Genomic DNA, 23,658 nt, shown 5'->3' with positions numbered 1-23,658 from the left:
CCTTTTGGTGCACCTGCTGTAGGGACAGATCTAAAAGCAAGTATGGAGTAAGATAAGGAGAAGTATAAGAGTGTGGGACTGGGGAATGAAAGCAATAATGAGGGCACGGACAGGTGTAAATGAGAGGGGGGGACGTTGGGACACCTTGGGAGCGCACACCTCACCTTCTCTTCCAGAGGCATAAGGTCTCTCTCAAAGACCTCATGCTGCCGCTGAAGGGCCTGAACGCTGAACAGGTCTGAGCCGGGATCAGCAGCCCTGAGGGCCTGGAGCTTCTTCTCAATCTGCTCCTTCGTGTCATCTGCTTCTCTGGTTCATGAGAGGAAAAGACTAGAGTGACAGTGGATTCCACAGGCAGACCAGCTGGCTCCATGGAAGTCATTTCTACCATCATCCCCGTCACCCTTTCCGATGTGCTAGAATGTAGGCTCATTGAATTGTCCCACCAATACCTGAGGCATAGGTACAATTACCATTCCCATTCTCTATAGGCAAAACTGAACCCCACGGGGGCCATTTTCTCAAGGTTATTCCACCGCCACCTGGTGGAGCCTGTCTGCACCAGCTGGCCTGGCTGCAGAGTGCACCCTTGACTGCTTCCTGGCTTTCCACCTTCAGTCCTTCTAAGCAGCCAGACCCGTCTGCATTTTCCTTTCTCTCCTCTGCATGCTCAAAAATACACGTATACACGGTCAAGGCATTCGGTCACCATTTTTTTTTTGTTTGTTTGCTTACTCGTCTATGGATGTGTGGACAAAGATTTGGAATCAGATGTAAAAAATGGTCAAATCGATAGTCAGAGCCAATGTGATAACCTGTTGCCTATGGCTAGTTCAGAAATATAATGACTTAAACCTCTTGTGTCTACTCCCCGTTGCATTAACTATCATGCAACCTGCGAATTATGCACCAGGATCCACGAACTAGAAAATTAGAGTTCCTTGTCTGGGAGGACCCCGCGTGCCAAGAAAGGAATCCACTACTGAGACGTCTAACCCCTTCTTATCTCTGTCTCAGGGGTGCTGTGCTGACCGCTGTGCGTCCCCTGCAGTCGTCAGCCTTGGGGGCCTTTCTGGGGTACCTCCTCACCTGTGAAACATCTGGACAGCATGGGCGCTGCCCAGCAGCTGTCGCTGCTCTTCTGCAAGCCTCTGCAAGGAGTCCCAGCGATTATTCAACTCCTGAAAGAAGCAGACACACAGGAGTCCGCTGGAAAGCTAACGCAGGTCGCTCAGCGCTGTCCAAAGACCAGACGAGGCTTGCATCATGGCTGTTTCCACGTGATCTCTTCCGAAACTGCACAGGTTTCTTTCTTTCCTGGATAGTTTGAGCTTGGCCCTCATTCATGCTGTTAAGCAAGGGATCATTTTCCTTCCCCAAATGACGTTCCAGGGTGGAACCATCAACCCTAGATCAGCAACCGATGTTTGCTGCTGCAGAGACTAATTACAGTCTCCAAAAGGTGAATGGAATACGTTGCCTTGGTAGTTAGAAGTTTTTACCATATTTCTGCATCCTAGATTGACCAAGCTAAACAACCACTTAGAGCTGTACTTCTTTATAAAGAGGAAACAATTTATTCCTATGCACACGCCTTCTCCCTCTCACCCCATGTCGACCGCCATAAAAGAGACAGAGGACACATCTTCCCTGGTTTATGACAACCCAGAGAGCTGGAGCGGACCTCCCACTCACGTTCATCAGATCTTTTATAAAATCTTTATGATTTTAGGTCCCGATCTAAATCAGGTCTAGAATGCCCCCACCTCCCATCTCTACTGACCTATAGTTTTCTCCTTCCTTCATCCGATCTCATCAGCGCTTGTCCCTTCCACTAAGCTTTCCTGACTAACCCTTTTCCACTGTCAGAGCTTCTTAACTGCATTTTCTTTGTATTCATGGGTTTGGGCATGAATTTTCTGTGTTTGTAAGAAAAGATGGAGGTATGTGCTGCGATCTATAGATTTCAGATCAGTTTAAATATATACATGGTTAGACCGTTTGAACTATTGTCTTTGACCTTATCTGAAGCCAGCTTTAGACCTTCTGCCCGTTCTAGCTGATCTGTGGAATATGACGCTGAATGTATTTAAGTGAGACGTAGACCCCCGGACCTCAGCCTGGCAGTGAGGAGAAATGGAAGAAGCTTCACTTACCTGACGTAGCTGAGCTCCTTCTGGCGTTAGAAGCTCTTCAAACAGAAGATCATCTGCCACCTGGTTGATATCCCTCAGCCGAGGCTCATTGGCCTTCAGATCCTGGGTGGGAACATTTGTCCAAAGCGGTATAAATCCCCTTCTCAGGAATCTTCATACCTTCCGGCTCACCTCTGCCCCAACTTGACTAGATATTAAATATACTGCTAACCTCGCCTGCGAAGCACAAGAAGATGCCCTCCGATCTGCTGCTAAGAAGAGTTACCTTTAAACTCCCTGACCCTCTGTGGCTATCAAGAACTTGGCAAGAGAGCTTCTATTTTTCTGGAGTGTGGAGCACATCCAGTTTCCTAGATTCCTTAAAATTCTCTCCTGGATTAAGTGACGCCATCAAAGGAGTCTCTCCCTGAGCCGCATACTGTGGCTTCCAACCCATACAAATTCCTTTGCCTTCTATAGAATTTCACAGACAAAGCTGCGACCTGCTTGCTTTAGGTCATGTTGTAAGAAACTTCTCTGAGGAGCTCAGCACCACACCTATGGGGACGATATTGTCCATTACATTGTACAAAGGCCTCCTCGTAGGAGGCCATGAGCTTCCTCGTGGGAGTGTCATTCTTGGTGTTCTTTTATAATTTTGTCCTTGCCTCCCTTCCTTTCACTATCCTCTTTTCTCTTTCCTTATGTATTCCATGTATGTGTATATATAATCCATATAATCCTTATTATCTATCTACCTATCCATCATCTATTTATCTATCATCTATCTACCCATGTCTACCTATCTATCATCTATCTATCTATCTATCTATCTATCTATCTATCTATCGATATCTATATCTATCATCTATCTATCTATCCATCCATATGCCTGTGTATCTATCCATCTATCTACCCAGATTTCTACCTATCTGTCATCTATCTGTCCTCTATCTATCTATCATCTATCTATATGTCACCTTGAATTCTATGTAGAAGGCATCATAAGAAAAAGAAAGGAAAGGAGAGGTTTATATTTGCCACTAGATAATGTATGGAATAAATCTGTGAGAACAGAAGACAGAGGGTTTTAGGCAGGCAGAAACTTAGAAACTGTCTAGCTGTAGGGGCACCTGGGTGGCTCAGTCAGTTAAATGTCCAACTCTTGATTTTGGCTCAGGTCATGATCTCATGGTTTGTGGGATTGAACCCCATGTCAGGCTCTGGGATGAGAGCTCTGGAGACTGTTTGGGATTGTCTCTCCATCTCTCTCTCTCTCTCTCTCAAAATAAATAAATAAAAACTTAAAAAAAAAAAAAGAAACTGCTTAAGTGTAAAGTCAGGTTGTTTTCCCACCTTCCCACCCCAGCTTCCCCCCTCAACCTGAGCTCCCAGAACACAGCGCAGTGTGGGGCAAGTGCTGAAGAACTCAGGGAGACCAGCAGTCCCAGAAGGGTCTAGGAGCAGCAAGGACTACAGGCTGCTGAGTCAGGGACTAGTCTCCTCTGTGTTTTCCTTCTAGCTCCAATACCCAGGCAGGGATTTGAAATGTGGGACCCTCAGCAGCTCTGGGACGGATATTTAGCAAATGTGAAGTTGAACAACCGCTTAGGGGCAGGCGTGGAATAAATGGAAACAGTAGTCACTTCCAGAAAGCCGTCTAGAGGAGAAAGTCGCTCGTTCTCACCGTTTGGAACTCGTCAAACTTCTTCTGCAGCTCCCAGACATCATCCAGTTCCACCCCGGTGTTCTCTGCCTTTTTCTCTTGGATCCACTCCAGCATGTCGCCCGCCTCATAGGCCAGCAAGAACTCGTTGTAGCGTTGCAGCAGGCGACATCTGCGTTCCTCGGCCTTATCGAGGAGGGAGCGGTACCTGCGCGGAACCAGGGAGAAGGGGAAGGCGTCGTGAAACACGAAACATGAGACGCGTCTTTGCCAATAAGAAATGATTAGCCAAGTACTGTCTGGGTTGGCAGCCTCCAGAACTTACTGCTTTTCAATCTGTTCCTGGCGCTCAGTGATGCTGCCTGGTTCTTCTCGTCGCCGCTGCGGGAGCGTGGGAAACTCATCGTGAGCCAGTTTCCTGACGTAGACAGCGGGCACAAAGCCTTGGTGGTCACCAGCTTCCACCTTCCACCAGTCCTGAGGAGAGAGAGATCCCCACTCCTTCCTTAGGTCTCGGAAAAACACAGGTAGGAGAGGCTTCAACTCTCATAACGAAGCCTGTAGGCACAGGCACAGGCTGAGGGCAAGAGAAGCAAACCACTGCTTACGACTGGCGTGTGATTTTCACAGATGTTGGAGGAGGTAAATAAGGACTTGCAGGGATTGTACAAGTCAGCCTCTGAAATCAAGGATCTTGACGTGTGACATTAGACCTTTAACTATGGTGGGGGTTTTCAAAAACCTTCTTTTTCAAAAAAGTTGTTTGAGCTCTTTTGAAAAGAGCCAATATTTGGTTACTTTTCTCACAGACCCGTCTCTGCCACATTGAAGAAAACCGAGTGGACAAAAGACTTCTCTTTTTTCAGGGTCCCCCTAGTCCCGACCATTGGCGTCCCATCACTAGGGCCATTGGCACAGAAGGGAGACAAGCAAGGAGACGAGAAGAAAGGGACAGTTTAGTATCGCAGACCTGCCATTCATAGCTTATATGTCTTTGGGCTAATTACTGAAGCTTTTTGGGTCTTCATTTGGTTCACTGTAATTGGTGTTGTAATCCCAAAATATAACTACAGGATCTTACAAGATATCTGGAAGAAAGTTACGACTTAATAGATTATGGCGATTTAAGAGAGACCGCAGTAGAAAGGTGTTGGAGGCCAAAACATGGGTATCTGGCAAGGTTGGGCGAGTTGACCGTGGAAGGGCCGTCTTGCCGACGGGAAGAAGGTCAGAAGAGAGACTCACCTTGTTGATGGAACTGAGCAGAGTTAAGACATCATCTTTCTTCATGGTGACTTCTCGATTGCTACGGGCCTCGAAGTCATACAAAGCCACCACCCTCTGTTCTCGGGCAGCTCCCTCCACTGGTGCAGCCTGTTGTTGCTGGACAAAAGCAGGAAGCAGATCATGTCAGGCACCTGTTGGACCCAAGGGTGGGTTGCCCTGGGCTGAACGGAAGGGAGAGCCTTGGGCTGGAACCTCCCGCACGGCTGCCATAAGAGACAGATTGCAACATGTCGCTCCCAGAGATATTCTCCACCCTGATACAAGAGGGGACAGGCCGGCTGGGGAATATGAACACAGAGTGAGCAAGTGAGTTTGTAGTTTGTCAGAAACATGGCAAATGTTCTAAGCCACCAGTTCATAAAGCAGGTAATAAGGGATTAAATGCACCAACATTTCAGAAGATTGTTTGAGAAAATGAAAGACCCACTATCTCTCATCACCTTCTCCATTTCCTGGGCCTCCACTGACAATCCTTCCAACCTCTTTTTAAAAAATATTTTTTTAACATTTATTTATTTTTGAGAGAGAGAGAGAGAGAGACAGAGCATGAGTGGGGGAGTGGCAGAGAGAGAGGGAGACACAGAATCCGAAGCAGGTTGCAGGCTCCGAGCTGTCAGCACAGAGCCTGATGTGGGGCTCAAACTCACGGACCGTGAGATCATGACCTGAGCCAAAGTTGGATGCTTAACCGACTGAGCCATCCAGGTGCCCCAATCCTTCCAACCTCTTAACCCTTAAATTATCATGTCAAGAAAATGTGGGCCTTTGTTTTTATGTTTTATTTATTTTTGAGAGCAAGAGAGACAGAGCATGAGCAGGGGAGGGGCAAAGAGAGAGAGGGAGACACAGAATCCGAAATAGGCTCCAGGCTCCGAGCTGTCAGCACAGAGCCCGACGCGGGGCTCGAACCCACGGACCGCAAGATCATGACCTGAGCCGAAGTCGGACACTCAACCGACTGAGCCACCCAGGTGTCCCCTGGCCTTTGCTTTTAGAGATGGGTGACCTACAGCACAGGAAAGGCCACAGAATTTCATAAATTGAGACCATAAACTGAGATCAAAGACCTTGTATCTCTCTTTAGCAAGCAACCTGTTCTCCAAGGTATTTGATTTCCTACCGATATACTTTCTGCCAACATCACATCTCTGAGAGAAGGAACAAATTACGATCCCCCCTTTGTAAGCAATGGCTCACCCCTTCTTCAGATCAGAGCGGAGGGTGTACACCTCCCCTCACAGGCCCCTCTGGTTTTCTATCCCTCGAGTACCACGTGTCCTCCACACACACAGACGCACACCCGTCTGCTCGTTTAGGCTCCATCGTGCCAGCCGAGGACGGCGGGCACGCAGGCTCTGTGCACACATGGTTACTGGGCATACACCGCCTGTCTGTTGTCTACTCCTGGCATGTGAGTCCACAGCCTCTCCTTAGAAAGGCTGTTCCTGGTGTTTCTGTTGTTCCTTCCACTACCCCAAAGAGGCGCCCCCATCCTCTTCGGAAGAAGCCTCCACTGCTGGCTCTGGCTCCAGGCCAGCCTCACATTCTCCACCATTCACATGCGTCATATCCCAAATGCACCTGGCCATTCTGTGCCCTGGTGCTTCTTGCCTAGAGAAGCCCTTCCTGTCCTCGTCTGCACAGTGAACCACCTTAAAAAAATAACTCAGATAAAGCGGTTTGCCTCAGCTGTGAGGATCTTCCTAGCCTCCAACACTCTTATTTCAGGAGAGGGGAACACTCTTTTCTTTGAGACCCTTTCTCCTGTTCATGTATCTATCATATGCACTTATTTGCTGAAATCTCTGATCTCCTAATAGACTGGAACTGTCCTGCTGTCGGGATTATTTTTTATTCCGGTTCGCATCGGGTAGACATCTAATAAATGTATAAAAACAACTAAGAAGGAAGACAAGGAATCAGGAAGGACTGTAAGAATGAGATATAAATAAAGGATAGGAGTGGGAATATAAAAGGAAGGAAAACAGAAAACAAGAGTACATCAATGAGAACGTGATCGCTCTTACGAGGAGAACCCCTTCCGGATTAAATCTCTGCAAATGCTATGAAGAGGCTACAATTTCTGCTGATAAGGACCCTAGAATTTAGCATTTTCTTTGCAATTGTTTCCCAGTTATTGGAAATAAAAGCCAGTCATAAAGAGAGTCCTGTGTCCTCTGGTGGGGATTGTGGCTTCTGGCATCTCAAAGCCAGAATTCTCACCTGGCAGGCCTCCGCCTTGTCCCTCAGGGCTTGCATACTGTTCCCAAAGGCACTCAGGTCCACCAGGAAGGCCTCGTGCTTCTTTAGAAGAGCCTGGATTTGTTGAGGAGGGATCGTTAGAATCGAATACAGGAAGAATGCTATGCATTCCTGGGGGTGGTGGGGCTATAGTCTCGGGTTATATCGGTTGTCCTCATTCTCGGTAAGAGACACTTTCCATCTATAATAAAGAGGTCTTTTGTTAACTATAAATTGACAAGGAGTAGGAAAACAGGAGTTCAAAGGTCAACAATTTCGATATATTTGCTTAATCAAAACGAACTCAAAATAGCACGAGTGTTTTATCAACACACATCACAGCTAGTGACGTTACTGTGTAGGATTCAATATTAGCATACTTTAGATGCCCACTGCAATTATCCCCAGCGCTGAAGGTTTGCTAAATACGATACTGGCTTACCATAAGGCAATGAGCAAGACCTAGAAGATAATTATGACCCTTAGGGTACATGTCTGCCCGGTTTTATTTCAATAAAGTAATTACAGCGCATATATGTCAGAACCATGGTTGGTTTGCGAAATTCCAAGGCTAGCCTTAGAAGGTTAGGATGGGACCAAGACAGGGATGGCTCTCTGGTCATGCCTTTTCGGGTTTAGATAATCTTTAAGGAATCTACAGATCTCTGTGGGATCGGGAAAATGTAGTGTACCTCTTAGGACCTGTGTCCACTGCAAGGTTATCCCTGCTGGTGAAGGCCAAATGTGTTTACTCTGGAAGCCCCAAAGAATCTAACAGAGCGTGCGGCTGTCCCGCAGTCTCGTGCCATTTGGTACGTACTAGACGATGTCCACCCCCATGCCCCCCTTACCCCAGCTGCTTCTTCATCGGCCCCATAGTTAGTGTTGTCTACAATAGGCGCCTTCTCTTGGATCCACGCTTCGGCTTCATGCAGGTCAGCCAGGTACTGCTGGAACTGGACATTGGCCTCAAGATCGTTCTGCCGTCTAGCTGCTCGAGCCTGGAGAGACTCCATGTTGTCATTCAAAGCCTTGACCTTGGAGGCCACATCTTCTGCAGCAAAGTGCCCTGTGGAGTAGTTAGTTAAAAGAAGGGTGAGTACTCCCTTCCTTAACATCACCGTACCTCACTCCTTTTGGTGACCTGGGAGAGACAGAGAGGGAGGTAGGAGGACGCTACCGTGGGCAGTCCGTGTGGTGATGATAGAGGATGGGTAGATGTGCGTGGCGGTGAGTGGGGTGGTGTGGTCTGTAACACGCGGACCTGAAACAGAATACCCAGGTGTGGGTCCTGCTCAGAGTTCCAAAAACATATACCGTCTAGAGTAAACAGAAAATCCAACCGATCGTTGCTGCTGCCCGGAAGGTGCTTAGTACATAGGAACAACTAGAAAACTGGGCAGATGGCAAGATCCGATGATGTTCAGGCAACAGGCAGAGGATCGTGACTCATGAGAGAAGGGGCAGAAATGACATGTGCCCCCCATGCACGGGGCAGTCTCTAGGCTGTGCCGGAGGGTGAAGCCGGCTATCACACTGAGCTCAGCAGGCGGACCAGAGCTGGGGCAGGTGGGACAGCCGGAGCCCACGGAGCAGAGGGCCGAAGAAGGGTGCCGCACAGAGATGGGGCTTCGGAGGCGTGTGCCGAGGTCCCCTCGCAGGCGAGACTGGTGCCCCCTTGCGCACGTGTGTAAGAAGACCCCTCCAGGTGAGGACAAGGTGGCTGCAAAGCAGGAGGCCCCACTTCCCTGGGGCCCACACAGGGCTGCAGATAAAGCCAGCGCCCAGCAAAGTGCACTGGGATTACAACACGTGAGCTGAGTTCTGGCAGAATTGCACCCCAGTAGTGGCCCCGTCTCTAAACCAGCTCCAGGATGCAGTCTTCCTTGGGGGTTCCGAGAGGCTCAGTGATTGCCATACCCAACAAACGAAGAACAGCACACCAGGTTATACTGTAATCAAATTTCTGAAAACCAGCGATGAAAAGCATAAAAGGGTAAGAGAGAAAAGAGACACATTCCACACGGGGGAGCAGAGATTGTGGCGAGAGCGGACTTTACATCAGAAACCCCGCAAAGTCAGAAGACAATTCAGCAGTGTCTTTAACGTACGGAAAGACAGACGCTGTCTCTCAAGAATTTTATGTCTCCTGAAAATGGGTTTCAAAAAGAAGGCAAGGGGCGCCTGGGCGGCTCAGTCTGGTTAAGCGTCTGACTCTTGGTTTTGGCTCAGGCCACGATCTCAAGTTTCGTGAGTTTGAGCCCCACGTGGGCTTTGCTCTGATCGTGCAGAGCCTGCATGGGATTCTCTCTCTCTCTGCCCCTCTCCTGCTCTCTCTCTCTCTCTCTCTCTCTGTCTCAAAATAAATAAATAAACTTAAAACATTATTTAACGGTCACCCTTTCAGATACTGAAACGGAAAATTTTAAAACAAAAGAATAGACAAGTGTATATTCTATTCACCGTTAGAACAAAAGGGCATTATCACACATCATGCAGGGAACCTCACTGTGCATTTATGAAAGAAAGCCTATGAAAAAGGCAAGTAATGTGTTAGCATTATTATGAAACCCACAAAACCACAAGTGGAGAATCACTACTCTAAACTAAACACACATACACACAACTCCCCTAGACACATACCCCACAGAACTATCGCTACTAAACACATATGGAGAGAAAAATGGAATCACAAAAAAATACATGATAACCCAAAGACCGTGGAAACTGGTAAGGAGAAGTAAATAACAAGATGCTAGATTTAATTGTAACCATATTGATAATTGCATTAACTGCAAATGGTCTAAACAATCCCAATAAAAGGGAGAGATTATCAGATTGTGTAACATAAAATCAAAGCTTAACTGCATGCTGTCTACAAGAAATCTGCTTTAAACGTAAAGAAACAGTACGAGCAGAGATAGAGAAATATATATTGTGCAAAGATGAATCAAAGACAGCTGGTGTGACTGTATTAGAGTCGTGCTAAGTAGGCTTCAAGGTATGACCAGGGATACGGAGAGCTATACCATAATGTTAAGGATTTAAATTCATCCAGAAGGCACAACAAGCCTAAATATATCCGCACACAATTAACATAGCTTCAAAATACATGAAACGGAAACTGATAGAACGGAAAGAAATAGACAAAATCCACAATTACAATTGGAGATTTCAAGGAAAAAAAAATAAGGTGAATCACTATAATAACATAGCAACCACAAATGAATCACTGTTGAGATCTGAATTTTTGCAGAGCCATGTGAATTTTAAACTATACTTTCAATAACTGGATCCTGGCTGGCAACGATTTATTCTTTTTCTGGCCCCAATTTATTCTTGAATCAAGGGAGAAACAATCCCAGCATAATCTACTGTTGCTTGGAATTTGATGCTTGGTTTTGAGCATCATATTTAAGCAGTAGGGGTTTCTGAAGACGGGAGGCCAGGAGGGAAGAGACATATCAAGACTATATAAAGTAAGGGATTTAAATAAATGGTGCTATTTACCATCAAGACTATAAGACATTGGGAACCTAAGGCAAGTCTTCACAGATCTGGAAGCTCCCAAGTAGGGAAAGGGTGTGATCTGTTTTATGGGGCTTTAGAACTTCAATTCTAAATTCTGCAACTCCTAGAGAATATATTGGTTATTGGCATAAAATCTTTTCTTTATTGGCTTAATTGGAAAATAGAAATGACTGGTTTGTGAGGTAGGAGGGTTCCTATTATTGGAATATATAAGCAACATTGTGTCATCATTGCACCTGTCAGAAATGCCCAAGGGGAATTTCTGCATTGAGGGGGAAGGTGGATCATTTGTATCTTTCAATTCCCATGAAGCCCTAAAATGGAACAAACTTCTTCCCTTAAGTTTAACATAGTGATGATTGGCCAGTTCAACCAGAACCGATCGTACCTTCCTCTACCATTTTGTTTCCCCTCTCCGTTATCGTTCGGACGTGTGGCTCATGATTGGCGATGTCATCCTGGATGACCTGGTGTCTGTTCAGAAGTTTCTTGGAGGCAATCAGGTCCTTGCCTACAAAGAAAAATAATTTCAGGGCTTGGTGTGGTTCTAGTGTAGAGAATAAGAAGAGGCTAAGTCTATTTCTTTGTAACTCTTCGACCTACAAGTTCTTCTTTTGAGGTTGTGATCTCTGAGTGCACTTCCCGAAATTTATATTATTTGTCTGAATTAACTTTGCTCAGCGTTGTTCTTCCCCTTGCCTCTTTGTGCTGAGAAGGTTCAATTCCTCATTTTACAAAAGACGATAAATAAATCACTGTTCTCTTCCGAAGATAGGTAGAGAGGCGAGTAACTCCTCAGCTAAAACTTCCAATATCTTGCAACCAATTGTCTTTCATCAGATTACTTTCTAAAAGGTAGGCTCTTGCACTGACTAATACCCACGGGTGTCAGAAAGTTATTAAATCTTCCAACTTAGGTTGTTTCACCAAGAAAATGGTGTGTTATCTGTCTTGAAGTTTTCTTTGTTAAGATTAGAAATGACATATAAATGCCTCCCTTGCTGTTAACATTCACAAGCACCTCCTAAGTGGTATGCATGCTTAATTTTCCTCCACCTTCTTGGCTCCCGAGTTCCAGGTGTTGACTTTACCCTCCCCTGTCTCCTGTCCACGGGTTCCTCCCTCTTCCTTCAACATTCCCTTCCTTATACTTCCCACTAAATGACTTTCCAGAAACTGTGCCCATGGACTCTTCAAAGAGGTCTTTTCTCTTCTAGAAGTTTTCCCAGACTGTCGTCATCATCGGCTTCTCATAGACGTGGCCACTGAGTTCTCCTTCCACCTGTGGCCTCCCACTGATGAACCGACAGCTCCTTAAATACAGGAAGTCTGTACTTTCTCTGCTGTTCTGCCCCCTTTTACCCTTTCAGAAGCGCAGATCATTACGAAAGGGAGGCACTGACGCTACGGACAAAATCACTTGGTACCTTAAACACTAACCATGGCTGCTCAGCCAATGACCTTGGCAATACGTTAGAGTAAGTAGCAAAAAGCTGAGCACTCCAGCTCTTCCCAGAGGTCTTCCATTCACGACACTGTTTGTGACTTATTCTAGGAGGTAAAGTTTTCAGTATGAATTTTTTTTAAAAACCTCCTATGGAAGACTGGAAAATATTTTCCCGAGTGTGCAGGGAGAAAGCTGAGAGTAAACCCTGAAAGCACCCCCACCATTGCGTCCCAGCTCTCTCAAAAGGTCTGCACACCTGGACCTCCCCCGTGGCTCTGCCCACTCATGGTCAAGGACTCACCAAGGTAGGTGGAAGCCACGGAAGGCTCTGTCTCTTCTATCCAGGCTTCCTCATCCTCTGTGTCCCTGAACAGCTGCAGCAGGTGCAGAAAGTCAATGAGCTTCTTTTTCCGGGTGGCCAGTGGCTCCTTCAGGGCTTCAAACCGGGACACCAGGGACTCCCGCCTTGCTTGTATGTCACCAGCATTGGGATGGCCTATTCCTTCAAAATATGCTGCCAGGTCTGTGAGGCTGTCCACCTGATACTGAGGGAGAGACGGAATAGGTGTCAGGAAATCCCATCATTTAAATGTTTTTTTGTTTTAGATTTATTTATTTCTGAGAGACAGAGAGAGACAGAGCACAAGCAGGGGAGGGGCAGAGAGAGGGAGACAACAGAATCCAAAGCAGGCTCCAGGCTCTGAGCTGCCAGCACAGAGCCCGACGTGGGGCTTGAACCCACGAACTGTGAGATCATGACTTGAGCCAAAGTCGGACGCTCAACTGACTGAGCCACCCAGGCGCCCCAGGAAATCCCATCATTTAGTAGAAAGGGGTGTGGGGGGATGGCATGGGGAGGTCGTGGGGAGAATCAACTCCCGTTGGTACCGCGTGACGACTTCTAATCACATCCGTGAGACAGTGTGGCAGGGGTTGCTAGATTGAGGACCCTTCTTCACCTAAGAGCTATTTATAGGAAAGTAATTCTTAAGCCACTTTGCAGAAAGACTGAATATGTATAGAGCGTGCCAAGCGAATCAGGGAAACCACAATAATCAGAGCCTTAACTGTCGGGGAGTGTTAATAAATCGTGGCCCTGAGCAAAACAGAGGGAGCCTTTCTCTCTCGGCTCCCCTTCTGCTCCTTTTCTCCCCTTAACCTGAGCTGCAGCTGTAACTAACACGGGAACTTCCCAGGCTGAACTTGGTTGTGTAGCAGGAACAATGCCCAGGGGATGAAATGTGAGGCTCCCAAAAGGAATGTCGCTGTTTTTGTTACCTCATTTCAACCTCCATCAACCGCCCCCCGCCCCCCACACCTGCCACCATGGGGGGCAACCGAAGAGTCTGGGTTTGTTTCAAGTTTTCTTTTCCTGTAGATTACTCTGTCTGTCCCAGTTAACCCAAAGAGCGGACATCATAAAAGTGTATTTTAATAAGACAGATCAGTAGGACTTTCTAGGGAACAACAGTCATTTTTAAATACAAGCTAGGACCCCGGGGGATGAGAAAGTGAGTCAGCTAGAAGCGGGCTCTTCGGAACATCACACACAGTGTCTACACTCTAACCGCTCCGTGGATGAGCTTAAGTCACAGTCTGGTGGGATGTCAGGGGGATAACCCCGAAACTAAAAGCCTAACGTATCTGCATCATAGTCCTCGCCCTGCTGGCAACGTTCTCCGTGACCTCGTGGAAGTCGCGTCACTGCTGTGGGCTTCAGTGTTCTTAACTAAAACATAAAAGAAGTGGGATTCGAGATATTTCCAAGCTTTGCATCCCGGGGTGCCGGAACAGGAGGAGGCAATGTTGTCCAAACCTTCTCGTACAGGTGAGAATCGGGTGAAAACACACACCGGAGGTGACCTAACTAGTGAGTGACGAGCCGGAATACGAAGCCCAAGTTTCTGGCAGGGAGGGTGTGATGCCAAAGGTAGGAGAGCCCACAAAGCCCCACGAGCCACGGGGTTCTGACAGAGGCCACGGGCACCCAGCGCCATGGCCACGTTAGAGAAGATCTGAGGAAGGGGCAGCTGACCAGCTAAAACTCGGGCGGTTTTACCTTTGGTGCCTTGCTCTCTTTTTCTTTCGAGAGTTACTTATCACGAGGGTGCTCGGAGCACGTAGGGGTGCCCCGGCCTACCGCGGCCAAAGGGCTGGCGACCCACCTGGCGGGTGGCCACAGCGGACTCCAGGAGGCCGTGTTTCCGGAGCAGGCTTTGGATGTCTGCCAGGCCTTTCCCATAGTCCTCGGAGGCAGCCTCCTCTTCTGCCTTGTCCAGCCAGTGTTCTAGGTCCTCCGCATTGTTCTTGAACTGTAGTTCCTGGTTAGCGTCATGCAACTGCGTCCCTGGAAGAAGGCGTTCGGATTGAGACAGGGGCCATCGCTTTCTCGTTACACAATGGCATACCTTCCATCCACGTAAGGAGGAATACAGTATGTTGATGTTCTGATGAGAAAAAAATATAGATACCCATCCCGGACGTGGTTATACAAAAAAAAAAAAAAAAAAATCACCTTGAATTTGTAGAACTCGGATGGCATTTGTTTTTAAATAGGGTAGCGTCCATTCTCAAAACAAAGGTACACAATCAGTTTATTCCCTGGTGACTGACAGTCCCCCTGTATTAGATTTTAACCATCCTGGGTATTTTCCTACGACGTTTATTACTCTCTAATGAGGCCTCCTTTTCAAAGGAATCCAAACCCAAGTACTGCATTTCTCCAGGGAAGGATAAAATCGGGATTGGCTCCATTTGAAATTTCGAGGTGTCTTTTTTATAAATGTCTTTCCAGAACATTGCCAGTCCTTCTTAGTCCCCATCATGAGCCACGCCTCATGATTATCTCTTCCAGAAAATACCTTGATTATCCACACTGTTCTCAACAAAACTCTTCATTCTTTGACCTTACAGCAATTATTTGCATTATATCTGTGAGGCAATTTATGTGTCCCCTGATGGGGGGGAGTAGCAGTGACGTCTTACTGTTACTGTCAGGTTAGATTTTCCCCTAAACCCAAAATTAGAATGCTATCCAACAGAATGAGCCTGGTACATCTCTCCTATAACTAGGGCAGAGTCATGTCTATAGATGGAGTCTGCATCTAACAAGGAGATTATTGATGGGAAAACCTCCTTGTTTGTGTCAATTTACTACAACTGATTTTCTTTTTTTTTTTTTTTCCAATATATGAAGCTTATTGTCAAATTGGTTTCCATACAACACCCAGTGCTCACAACTGATTTTCTAGAGAAAGGAAGTTAAAGGTGCCTAGAGATTATTCAAGTAGACATACGGCGATTTGTTTTTAAGAGCTTACGGCAGAGCCTGAACACTCTCAAGGAGGCAAAAAAAGCAAGTCGTCAAGCCCTATTTATAAGAATAAATTTAGCAGGAGCATCACATGTGGTGCTGACAGCCTTAATGTCTAAGTTAATAACCCGGGTCATAATATCTCATCTATAGAACCCAAATATGTGAAACTTGAGTTAAGGAGTCTAGTTCTAGGTGCATAGCCAATGTTGGATTCGTGGCTCCAGAATGTTTATTCGGGAGAAAGAAAAAAAAAGTGGGAGCAAAGTGAAGAAAACAAAAGTAATTTCGCTTAAACCTACATACGTGAAGAGAACATAAAACTGTCCATATCTAATGCTGTGATAAATTCGGGTTGGATTGTAAAAACTCCTTGATCAATACAGGAAGAGATGAACGGCATTCCTTCTCACGGTGGTCATTCAAGGTAGCAAAGGTGAAAAGGGTAGGTTCCAGAATTTAGGAAGTAGCCTTTGACCAAAACCTTTGCTCCTCACCTTTCTGCTCCATGGCTGCCAGCAGCTCCTTCCAGAGACTGACAACCTCAGCCACACGAGCCATCACCTTGTCCGAGGCGTAGTGATTAGCCTCAATCATTTCCTGGCCAGTTTTCTCCAGCGTGTTGAGCAGGCGTTGATTATCTTGCAACTCCTTTTTGAAGTCTTCTTGCTTTTTAACCCGGCTCTTCAAGTTCTGAGTATCCTGAGACAAGACCGAAGACAAGGAAACTATTAATCTAAAGAATGGGGAGCAGGAATTTTGAGGATAGGGGTCACTTGTCCCTGTAAACACAACGGCATTAAGGAAAGGAAACAAGGCAACAGTCGTGGTCCGAGTACTGAGCCAGAGAAGGTTAGCAAACTCACGTGGCCATCCCCTCCATCTATCCACACAGCACATGTGGCTAATCGATTCTTACACGTATTTCTACAGAGCCTAGATAACTCCTGAAGATTAATTTTGAATAAGGCACGCCATGCAAGTATAAACAATCAGAGAACCGTCATGAAAGGTGACAAGTTTTCCTCATTCCTGTCCTGATACTTGAACCATTCACCCCTTTGCCCCATCTGGAGAAGATCTGTTTACCCTCCATTCCCTGGAGGCACAGCTCCTCTGAAGAATGCAAACACAGGTTATGGAGTTTTACAAAATGAAAGGTACAGATAAGATGCTCAGGATCAAGGTATACACTGAAGACCGAATGAAGTCAAGAAAAGTAAATATTGTGAATAGATATTGGCCTAGAAATTAAGAGACTAATTCCAGCCTTGACTGTAAATGTGGAAGTTTATGAGTATGTATATGTGTATGTAATAGTTTATATTACATAACACCAATGAGTGAAAAATACACATGTTACACAACCCCAAGGTAGAGAAATCTATGGGTCAGAGGTAACTCAAGAATTTGCCTAAGTCGCATAACCTGAGACAGAACAGGGAGAGAATTCAAGCCCAGGTTCACCTTCTCCAGAATTCATGCTTCAAACGCTTCTGTTAAACTGCCTTTTAAATAACTGTGTAACTTTGGGCAATTCCCTTTCCAATTCAAATCCAAATTCCCTTTCCAATTCAAATCCAAATTCCCTTTCCAATTCCAATCCAAATTCCCTTTCCAATTCCAATCCAAATTCCCTTTCCAATTCACATTTTATTGGTTTCTCATCAGTAAAAATAAGGAGCCATTCCCTTCTAGATAGGAAACTGTGTAACTCTGTATTACGTCAAACCTTGAGGTTACATTTAGGTTCCTAGTAGCTTTCAGTAAACGTGAACATCCACCAGGATCGGACACAGAGTGTTCCTATTCTAAAGGTGCCCAGGAGAGCAGCAGAGGAGGCCAAGGGACAAGAAGCAGCCTAATAAAAAACAGTCCCTCCCTTTCCCCGTTACATTACAGGACATTAGAAGTTGTGCCAGGGAAGAGGTGAGAGGCAGCAGGGCACGGGAAATCCAGAAGCCAGACTCTTGGCTTTCAGCTTGATATTGCGTCTTGAGGGATTCATGACGCTCCTCTGTAAAGGAGGCTCGCCTGCTGAACACTACTGTCCTTTCCACGCTAAGACTTTCGGCCCCCGAAACTCAGTCCTGCTGAGTGTGCCCAGGAGCTGAAAACCCCGCTTACCTTGTAGTCTTCATCATCGGCCAACTTTTTCTTCTTGTTGACCCAGTTCTTTAGGTCATCTGAGTCCTCATACAGTTTCTGCAGAAGCCACGATTCCTTCAGCAGTCTGCGCCGCATGGCAGCCCGGGCACGTAGGGCATCCCGCCGGGACAAGAGCTGCAAAAGCCGTGACCACACTCATGGTCAGCACAGCCAAATATGGACACCTGAGATTCACTGCCCACCTCAGTGCCCATGCCCCCAGCGCCTCCCCTGGCCCCTCGGCACAAGCAGGCAGACGTGCGTCTGTGGCCTCGGACGTACGCTATCCCGGAGAGCAGCGATCTTCTCGGAGTCATAATGGTCGTTATCGATCAGCTTGGTGGCATTGTTGTCTAAGGTCTGAAAAACAGAAACGATAAAAACTGGAGTGGTTTTTCTACGGGGGCCCCTGAGTCAGTGGCCAGCATTTGGCCAACTGTAGACAGGAAGCCTGGAAGTGTGAGAAGAGTACAAGTTTTGGGATCGGAGATCTGGGTACTAGTTCCGACCTCTGTCACAACTTCTGTTTCAAAAATGTATACCTGACAAATTAATTACCCATTTATTCCATAATATTTTTAAAATCTAGTTTATAGTATATGAATTTTGGTGTCTCTTGAAGGTGAATAGTTGATCTATTCTGAAGTTTTCAGGAGGATGCACTGTGGATATAGTCATGTCCAGTAGCCAGCACCTTCTCTCTCTCTCTCTCTCTCTCCTCTCTCCCCCTATCTGTTATACATCTGTATCTCTAGCTGCATGGGAACAAGTATCCAAAACGTTTACTCATATTCATTCATCAACTCCTCAGATTTTTAGAGCTCAGAATGGGTTAAGGGATCAGGAATAGGAAAGTAATCTTAAAATAAATGAAGCATGGGGGCAGCTGAGTGGCTCTCTCGGTTAAGCGTCCAACTTCAGCTCCGATCGTGATCTCACGGTGTGTGGGTTCAAGCCCTGTGTCAGGCTCTGCACTGGCAGCTCAGAGCCTGCTTGGGATTCTTTCTCTCTCACCCAAAAATAAATCAATAAACGTTTATAAATGATATCATTTTTAAAAGAATAAATTATCTTAGCTTTTACCCGTGACAATCAACAGAGTGATCACATGGACTGATAAGAGACCATAGTAATCTCCATGTTGACTGAAGATTGACAGACAGGGCTTAGAATTTTATTGTCAGGGTTGTTGCTGCTGGTTGTGGTCCTATATGCAGACGTGTGTGAGTTAAAAGCCAGCACCAGCCTAGGAGACAGCCAAAGACATAGAAGACCAATAAAATCTTCCTGCACTTGTCTGAGCCCTGCTTATACGTTGACCAGTTTCTGGGACATGGTAACGTAGGCTTCACAGGAAGACCATGGTTGCATTAGATGGGAGACACAAAGCCGAGGATATACAGGAATGCACAGATGTTACTTAGGCATCTAGATTATACCAGAGAAAACTAAATGGAGACATTCCTGGAGAAGATAAAGCTAAATAAGTAATACGTTATAAGTAAAATACCTTTCAAACTTCTAAGTAATGGTTCTCTATCAGATGTGGATCCAATAACAACCATCCACACTTTCTATATTTTTATATAGAAAAAATAAGGCAGTCCTGCAATTCATCGGAAAATGCGAATGGCCAAAATCTTTAAAAACTTGCGAAATAACGCTTTGTGGAACAAGAAATGTGACGGCAAGATGGGTATGAATACTTTTCTGGATGTTTCCTCTTTTAAAAATAATCCTCACGTTACGTCTGGCAGTGACACGTGGTCCTCTCTGAGGACGGGAGTTGTCTCATGACGCAAACAAACAGGGAGGCGGCGCCCACACCGGGGGCGCTTCTTACTGTGATCTTCTCCTCCTGGGCATTGAAGGCCTCCTCAAAGTCATCATGCTTCTGCAGAAGGGCTTCCACGCTGCCCAGGGAGTTCCCCAGGTCCTCATCTTCCAGGAAGGCCTGTAGGAGACAGAGAGACACATCTCCGTTCTCCTCACTGGTGAGAATCATTGCTTTTGGAACACCTCTGACACAGGGACTAAGGATGGAAGGGAGGTGGTGGGAGAGCAAGGTGGGATTAGCACATGGCGGGGTGGTGTGTGGGGACCAACCTCAAACAGCAGGAACTTCAGATGCCTTCCTAATCCTCCCGCACACTTTACCACCTCTGTCTCTGGGTCTGTCCACATAGAATCCGCCCGGCCAATCCAGGCACCGTTCTGAGCCCCCAGCGCTGCCTCAAGAGGACTCCTCACCTCCTTCAGGACATCTCTGCTTAACCCTGACTCATCACCACTTTCTATCCCTGATCCCTTAGCACTTTGATACACATTTGGCCTCCTGTTGGCTTGCGGTTAAAATCTCTCTGCTGTGTATTTGGGTATTTTTCTAGGCTTCTGTTCATGAGGGAATTCTAAGAGCCTCATGGAAAGGGCTGCTCTCTTCTTCTCCCCACGGATCACCCTCCAGGACCTGGGACAAGCCCTAGCCCTCAGCAGCAGTTGTGAGGGTACCGATGGCAGTCCCGTGGTAAAGGGTCCCCTCCCGTTACCTCCTGTCGACTCATCCAGCTGTCCACCTGCTCACTGTCACGATAGAAGAGGTGTAAATACAAGCACTGTTCGTACTGATGATTCCGCTGGTCCCACAGCCCTCGCAGGGCAGCCCAGTCACTGGCGAGTGTGGTCATCTTTGGAAAGGAGGAGACAACGTGAGCGTCCAGTCAATGCCAGGCCTTTGGAAGGACACGCAAATGAACAAGAAGCGGGCTTTTCTCTGCAGACGTCAATGTCTAGGTGAACAACGTGGCAGGGAAATGAGGGTAAATGCCACAACAGAGGCACAACGATATGCTTAATACGTAGAAATGACGGAGAAGAGATGAATTCCGATGGAAAGAAGCGGGGAGGAGAGTGTGGCAGGTGTTGCACCGAACAGGGATTTAAAGGGTGGGGATGGGGACCGGGATCATAGGAGGGCACGGGGATGGGGACCGGGATCATAGGAGGGCACACCATGACAGCATCAACACTCCAAGTGATTGTTAGATAATACAAGTGTCCCAGAGCAAAGTGCAGTGTCTAAAAAAGATGGACGCTGGAGGAAGGTGACGTTTATACAGCACGTAAATGATCGTTCTGAGAAGTTTGCATTCCCTTCTGACAGCCAATAAGAACCCCCAAGGAAAGAGAAAGGTGACATTCTCAAACCCATATGAGCCTTTTTCTCCTGCTCACACGTCTGCCCAAGGAATCCCAGTCTATTGGCAATGCTGCCGTGCTAAGTCCAGCAAAAAGGCAGCACAGATTTCTCAGGCTCCCAGGATAATAGGTGCATTTGCAAGGATCTCGGTTTCCTTTGGCAGAAAATTGTTAAAAAAACGACAATCCCTATTTTTTATTTTTCCCAGAGAGTTCGGGGTGAATTCAAACTATGGCCATCTCAACCTCACCCACCCCCAGCACTGGAGGCTGTGATTGGAATAGGATGAAAGGCAAAGAGGCTGCAAATCTTATTTTATTTATCATCCCAAGGAGTTTCGGTGACTCTGCGTCTGAAGTGAAATCTCTCAGGGGTCAGGGGGATGAGGTGAGTCCTTGCGATTCAGGAGGAGACGATCATGGCCAACCTGATTATTCAGCGGGTGGGATTCAGACTGTGTAAAGCTTTCCTGTTATTTAATGTAGATTTGAAAAACACAGGTATAGAAAAATCAGTGCGATTTGAGGTTGTCGAGAGGGGAGAAGAAAGCCAGCCGTGGGCCAGGCACCTTAGGGAATCCAAAGATGCGTAGGTAGTGTCCTCAAAGAACTTACAGGTTAAGGCAAGTATGGAAAAGCGATAAAACAGCACAGGTATGACAAGGCAAATGGTATGGAGGTTTTCAATTAGGTAGAAGGTGGGTCGATGAAACTTGGTGGGTTCAGGAAATAAAGGCTCGGAGGTGAGGAAGCACGCCTCACGTCCTGAGAATTTCAGATGACTCAGTTCAGCTGAAGCAATATGTGAAGGGAGCATCTCCATATTGAGAGGTCGATACGACTTCTACCCTCGTCCTGTTCGGAGATGATCATGTTATCATGAGATTCAGTGGGGCTAAATGTGTATCATAATTTCGCACACTGTTAAACTGGATTACCTTTTCCAGAACTTCATCAGAGGCTTCGTGACCGACGCCCAGCAGATCCCGACCAGTCTCCTCAGCAGATTGGAATCGATCATCATAAGAGTCAATCTCGTGCTAGGGTCACAAGACGGAATGTCTTAAAATTCAGCAAGAAACCTTCTGGGGGGCTTGGCGCCACCCTCTTCCTCCTCCTGGGGAGGCTCTTCTTCTCTACCTTGTGCTGCCTATGCCTGTCCAGCAGGGCCTCCCCACCAGCCACATCTGTGGGCAGCTCATCAGCATTGATCAGAGCAGACTTCTCTTTCATCCACCCTGAGAGCTCCTCGTAGTCAGATAAGAAGCGCTGATACCTGCAGGGAAGTTAAGGTAAAGGGCCGGAAGGAGAAACCAGGTAGGTGTGAGCGGACTTGGGAGCCTGGAGTTAGGGTTGGGTTGAGCTGAGATGTCCAACGTGCTCCTCACCCTTATCCCCGCCCCCCTCCCACTGCCCTGATGCACTGCCTGTTCCTTTAATGGTGCGGGCTGTCCCTCACTCCGGGCCGCAGACTCCCCGGACGGGTGCGTCAACGTGTGATGAGGCGCAGGGGCCCTGCTTCTCCAACATCACAAGGTCACCCCTTCCCCAGAAGCACTCGAACTGGAGTAAAGCACTTTGGCCAATGAGGCCAAAGTATAAGCCCTGACACGTAAATAACAGGAAGCAGCTGGTAGGAAAGGGGACCAGAGCTGGGGTTAGGAGCCCTCATGCACCTTAGCTCACCCTTGACCCTATTCATAAAAACAAAACCACGAAAACGGTTACTTAGTCAAACATTTAAATGCTCACCAGTTACTTTGGGATGGTAAAAGTAGGATTAACACTGTCTTCTGGGGTTTTAACGATTAACCATAAACATTAACTACTGAAATGGTACCCGGCTTTTTGGCAAGCCAGCCCACACGGCATTCGGGAAATAATTCCAGATTTATTTTTACGCCCTTCAGCCTGGAAGTTTATTTCGGTGCCTAAACTGGGGCCAGGATTTTGGCGTTTCTTTAGCTGCTTTTCCGGGTCCCCGGGCAGCTTCCTAGCATCCTACAACTATGCAAGTGGAAGAAGACGGACGGGGTGCAGTGAGTGGAGGTGCCATTCTGACCGTCACATCAACCTGCAGAGGGCTCCTCTTAACAAATGAAGCTTCTTTTTGCCTCGACCATTGAGGAGGCGGGAGGGCTGGGTCCCTCCTCATGTCTTCGCTTTCACTCTTAATTTCTGCTTTTGACATTTTACCCGAACCCTGTAGAGAGAGAGCAAGAGGGAGGAGGGGGTTCCCACCAATAAGAAGCCTGCAGCTTCTCATATCTGCTGGCCGCCAAGGCGCGGATGTGCTCCCAGTTGGAGACCAGCTCCTCCTTCATTTGCTGGATCTGAGATGCATCTGAAGGGTGGGAAAGCATCAGCCTGTCTGCTTTGGCACTCAACTCCTTTACCTTTGGGTAAAGAGAAGGAGAGAAAGGGGATGAGAAAGAAACGCGGTGGGAATTCCAAGCACTCTGATTCTCCCTGACAAAGTTTGGCGGGGGAGATCCGAGAAAGCAGCCGTATGAATACTAATAACTTAATACACGTACACTGAGGCTTTTATGTTAATATGCGGACGTGCTATTTCAGCATTAATAATTTACTGACCGTGTTTGTTTCTTACGGTGCTTAGCACTTCACACGTGTTTGCTTGTTTTCCAGTCTTTTGAAAATAGTACTCAGAGGTAGAAACTATTCTTATTCCCCT

At 46.8% G+C, this 23,658-nt stretch overlaps 1 protein-coding gene across 5 annotated transcripts in view; it reads right to left on the bottom strand.

Moving 5' to 3' along the window:
* Positions 1-23,658, bottom strand: part of SPTA1 (spectrin alpha, erythrocytic 1) — a 65,400-nt gene that overhangs the window by 30,872 nt on the left and 10,870 nt on the right. For all 5 annotated transcript variants that reach the window (XM_078441285.2, XM_078441288.2, XM_078441287.2 and 2 more), the window contains 19 exons: positions 23,205-23,359; positions 22,104-22,239; positions 21,902-22,003; positions 20,315-20,452; positions 19,612-19,722; positions 18,051-18,128; positions 17,748-17,903; positions 16,118-16,322; positions 14,473-14,654; positions 12,609-12,852; positions 11,249-11,371; positions 8,181-8,398; positions 7,312-7,404; positions 5,047-5,184; positions 4,127-4,278; positions 3,823-4,009; positions 2,157-2,258; positions 1,090-1,181; positions 165-309 (listed from right to left, as the gene is read on the bottom strand). In XM_078441285.2, coding sequence (XP_078297411.2) covers positions 165-309; positions 1,090-1,181; positions 2,157-2,258; positions 3,823-4,009; positions 4,127-4,278; positions 5,047-5,184; positions 7,312-7,404; positions 8,181-8,398; positions 11,249-11,371; positions 12,609-12,852; positions 14,473-14,654; positions 16,118-16,322; positions 17,748-17,903; positions 18,051-18,128; positions 19,612-19,722; positions 20,315-20,452; positions 21,902-22,003; positions 22,104-22,239; positions 23,205-23,359 — 2,757 coding nt within the window. The remainder of the gene's footprint in view (positions 1-164; positions 310-1,089; positions 1,182-2,156; positions 2,259-3,822; positions 4,010-4,126; positions 4,279-5,046; positions 5,185-7,311; positions 7,405-8,180; positions 8,399-11,248; positions 11,372-12,608; positions 12,853-14,472; positions 14,655-16,117; positions 16,323-17,747; positions 17,904-18,050; positions 18,129-19,611; positions 19,723-20,314; positions 20,453-21,901; positions 22,004-22,103; positions 22,240-23,204; positions 23,360-23,658) is intronic.

This window comes from Panthera onca, chromosome F1 (genome assembly GCF_046562875.1).
Source record: "Panthera onca isolate mPanOnc1 chromosome F1, mPanOnc1 haplotype 2, whole genome shotgun sequence".
In the NCBI taxonomy this organism is placed as follows: Eukaryota; Metazoa; Chordata; class Mammalia; order Carnivora; family Felidae; genus Panthera; species Panthera onca.
The sequence above is the reverse complement of the archived record's forward strand: the minus strand, read 5'-3'. Positions and strand labels throughout refer to the sequence as shown.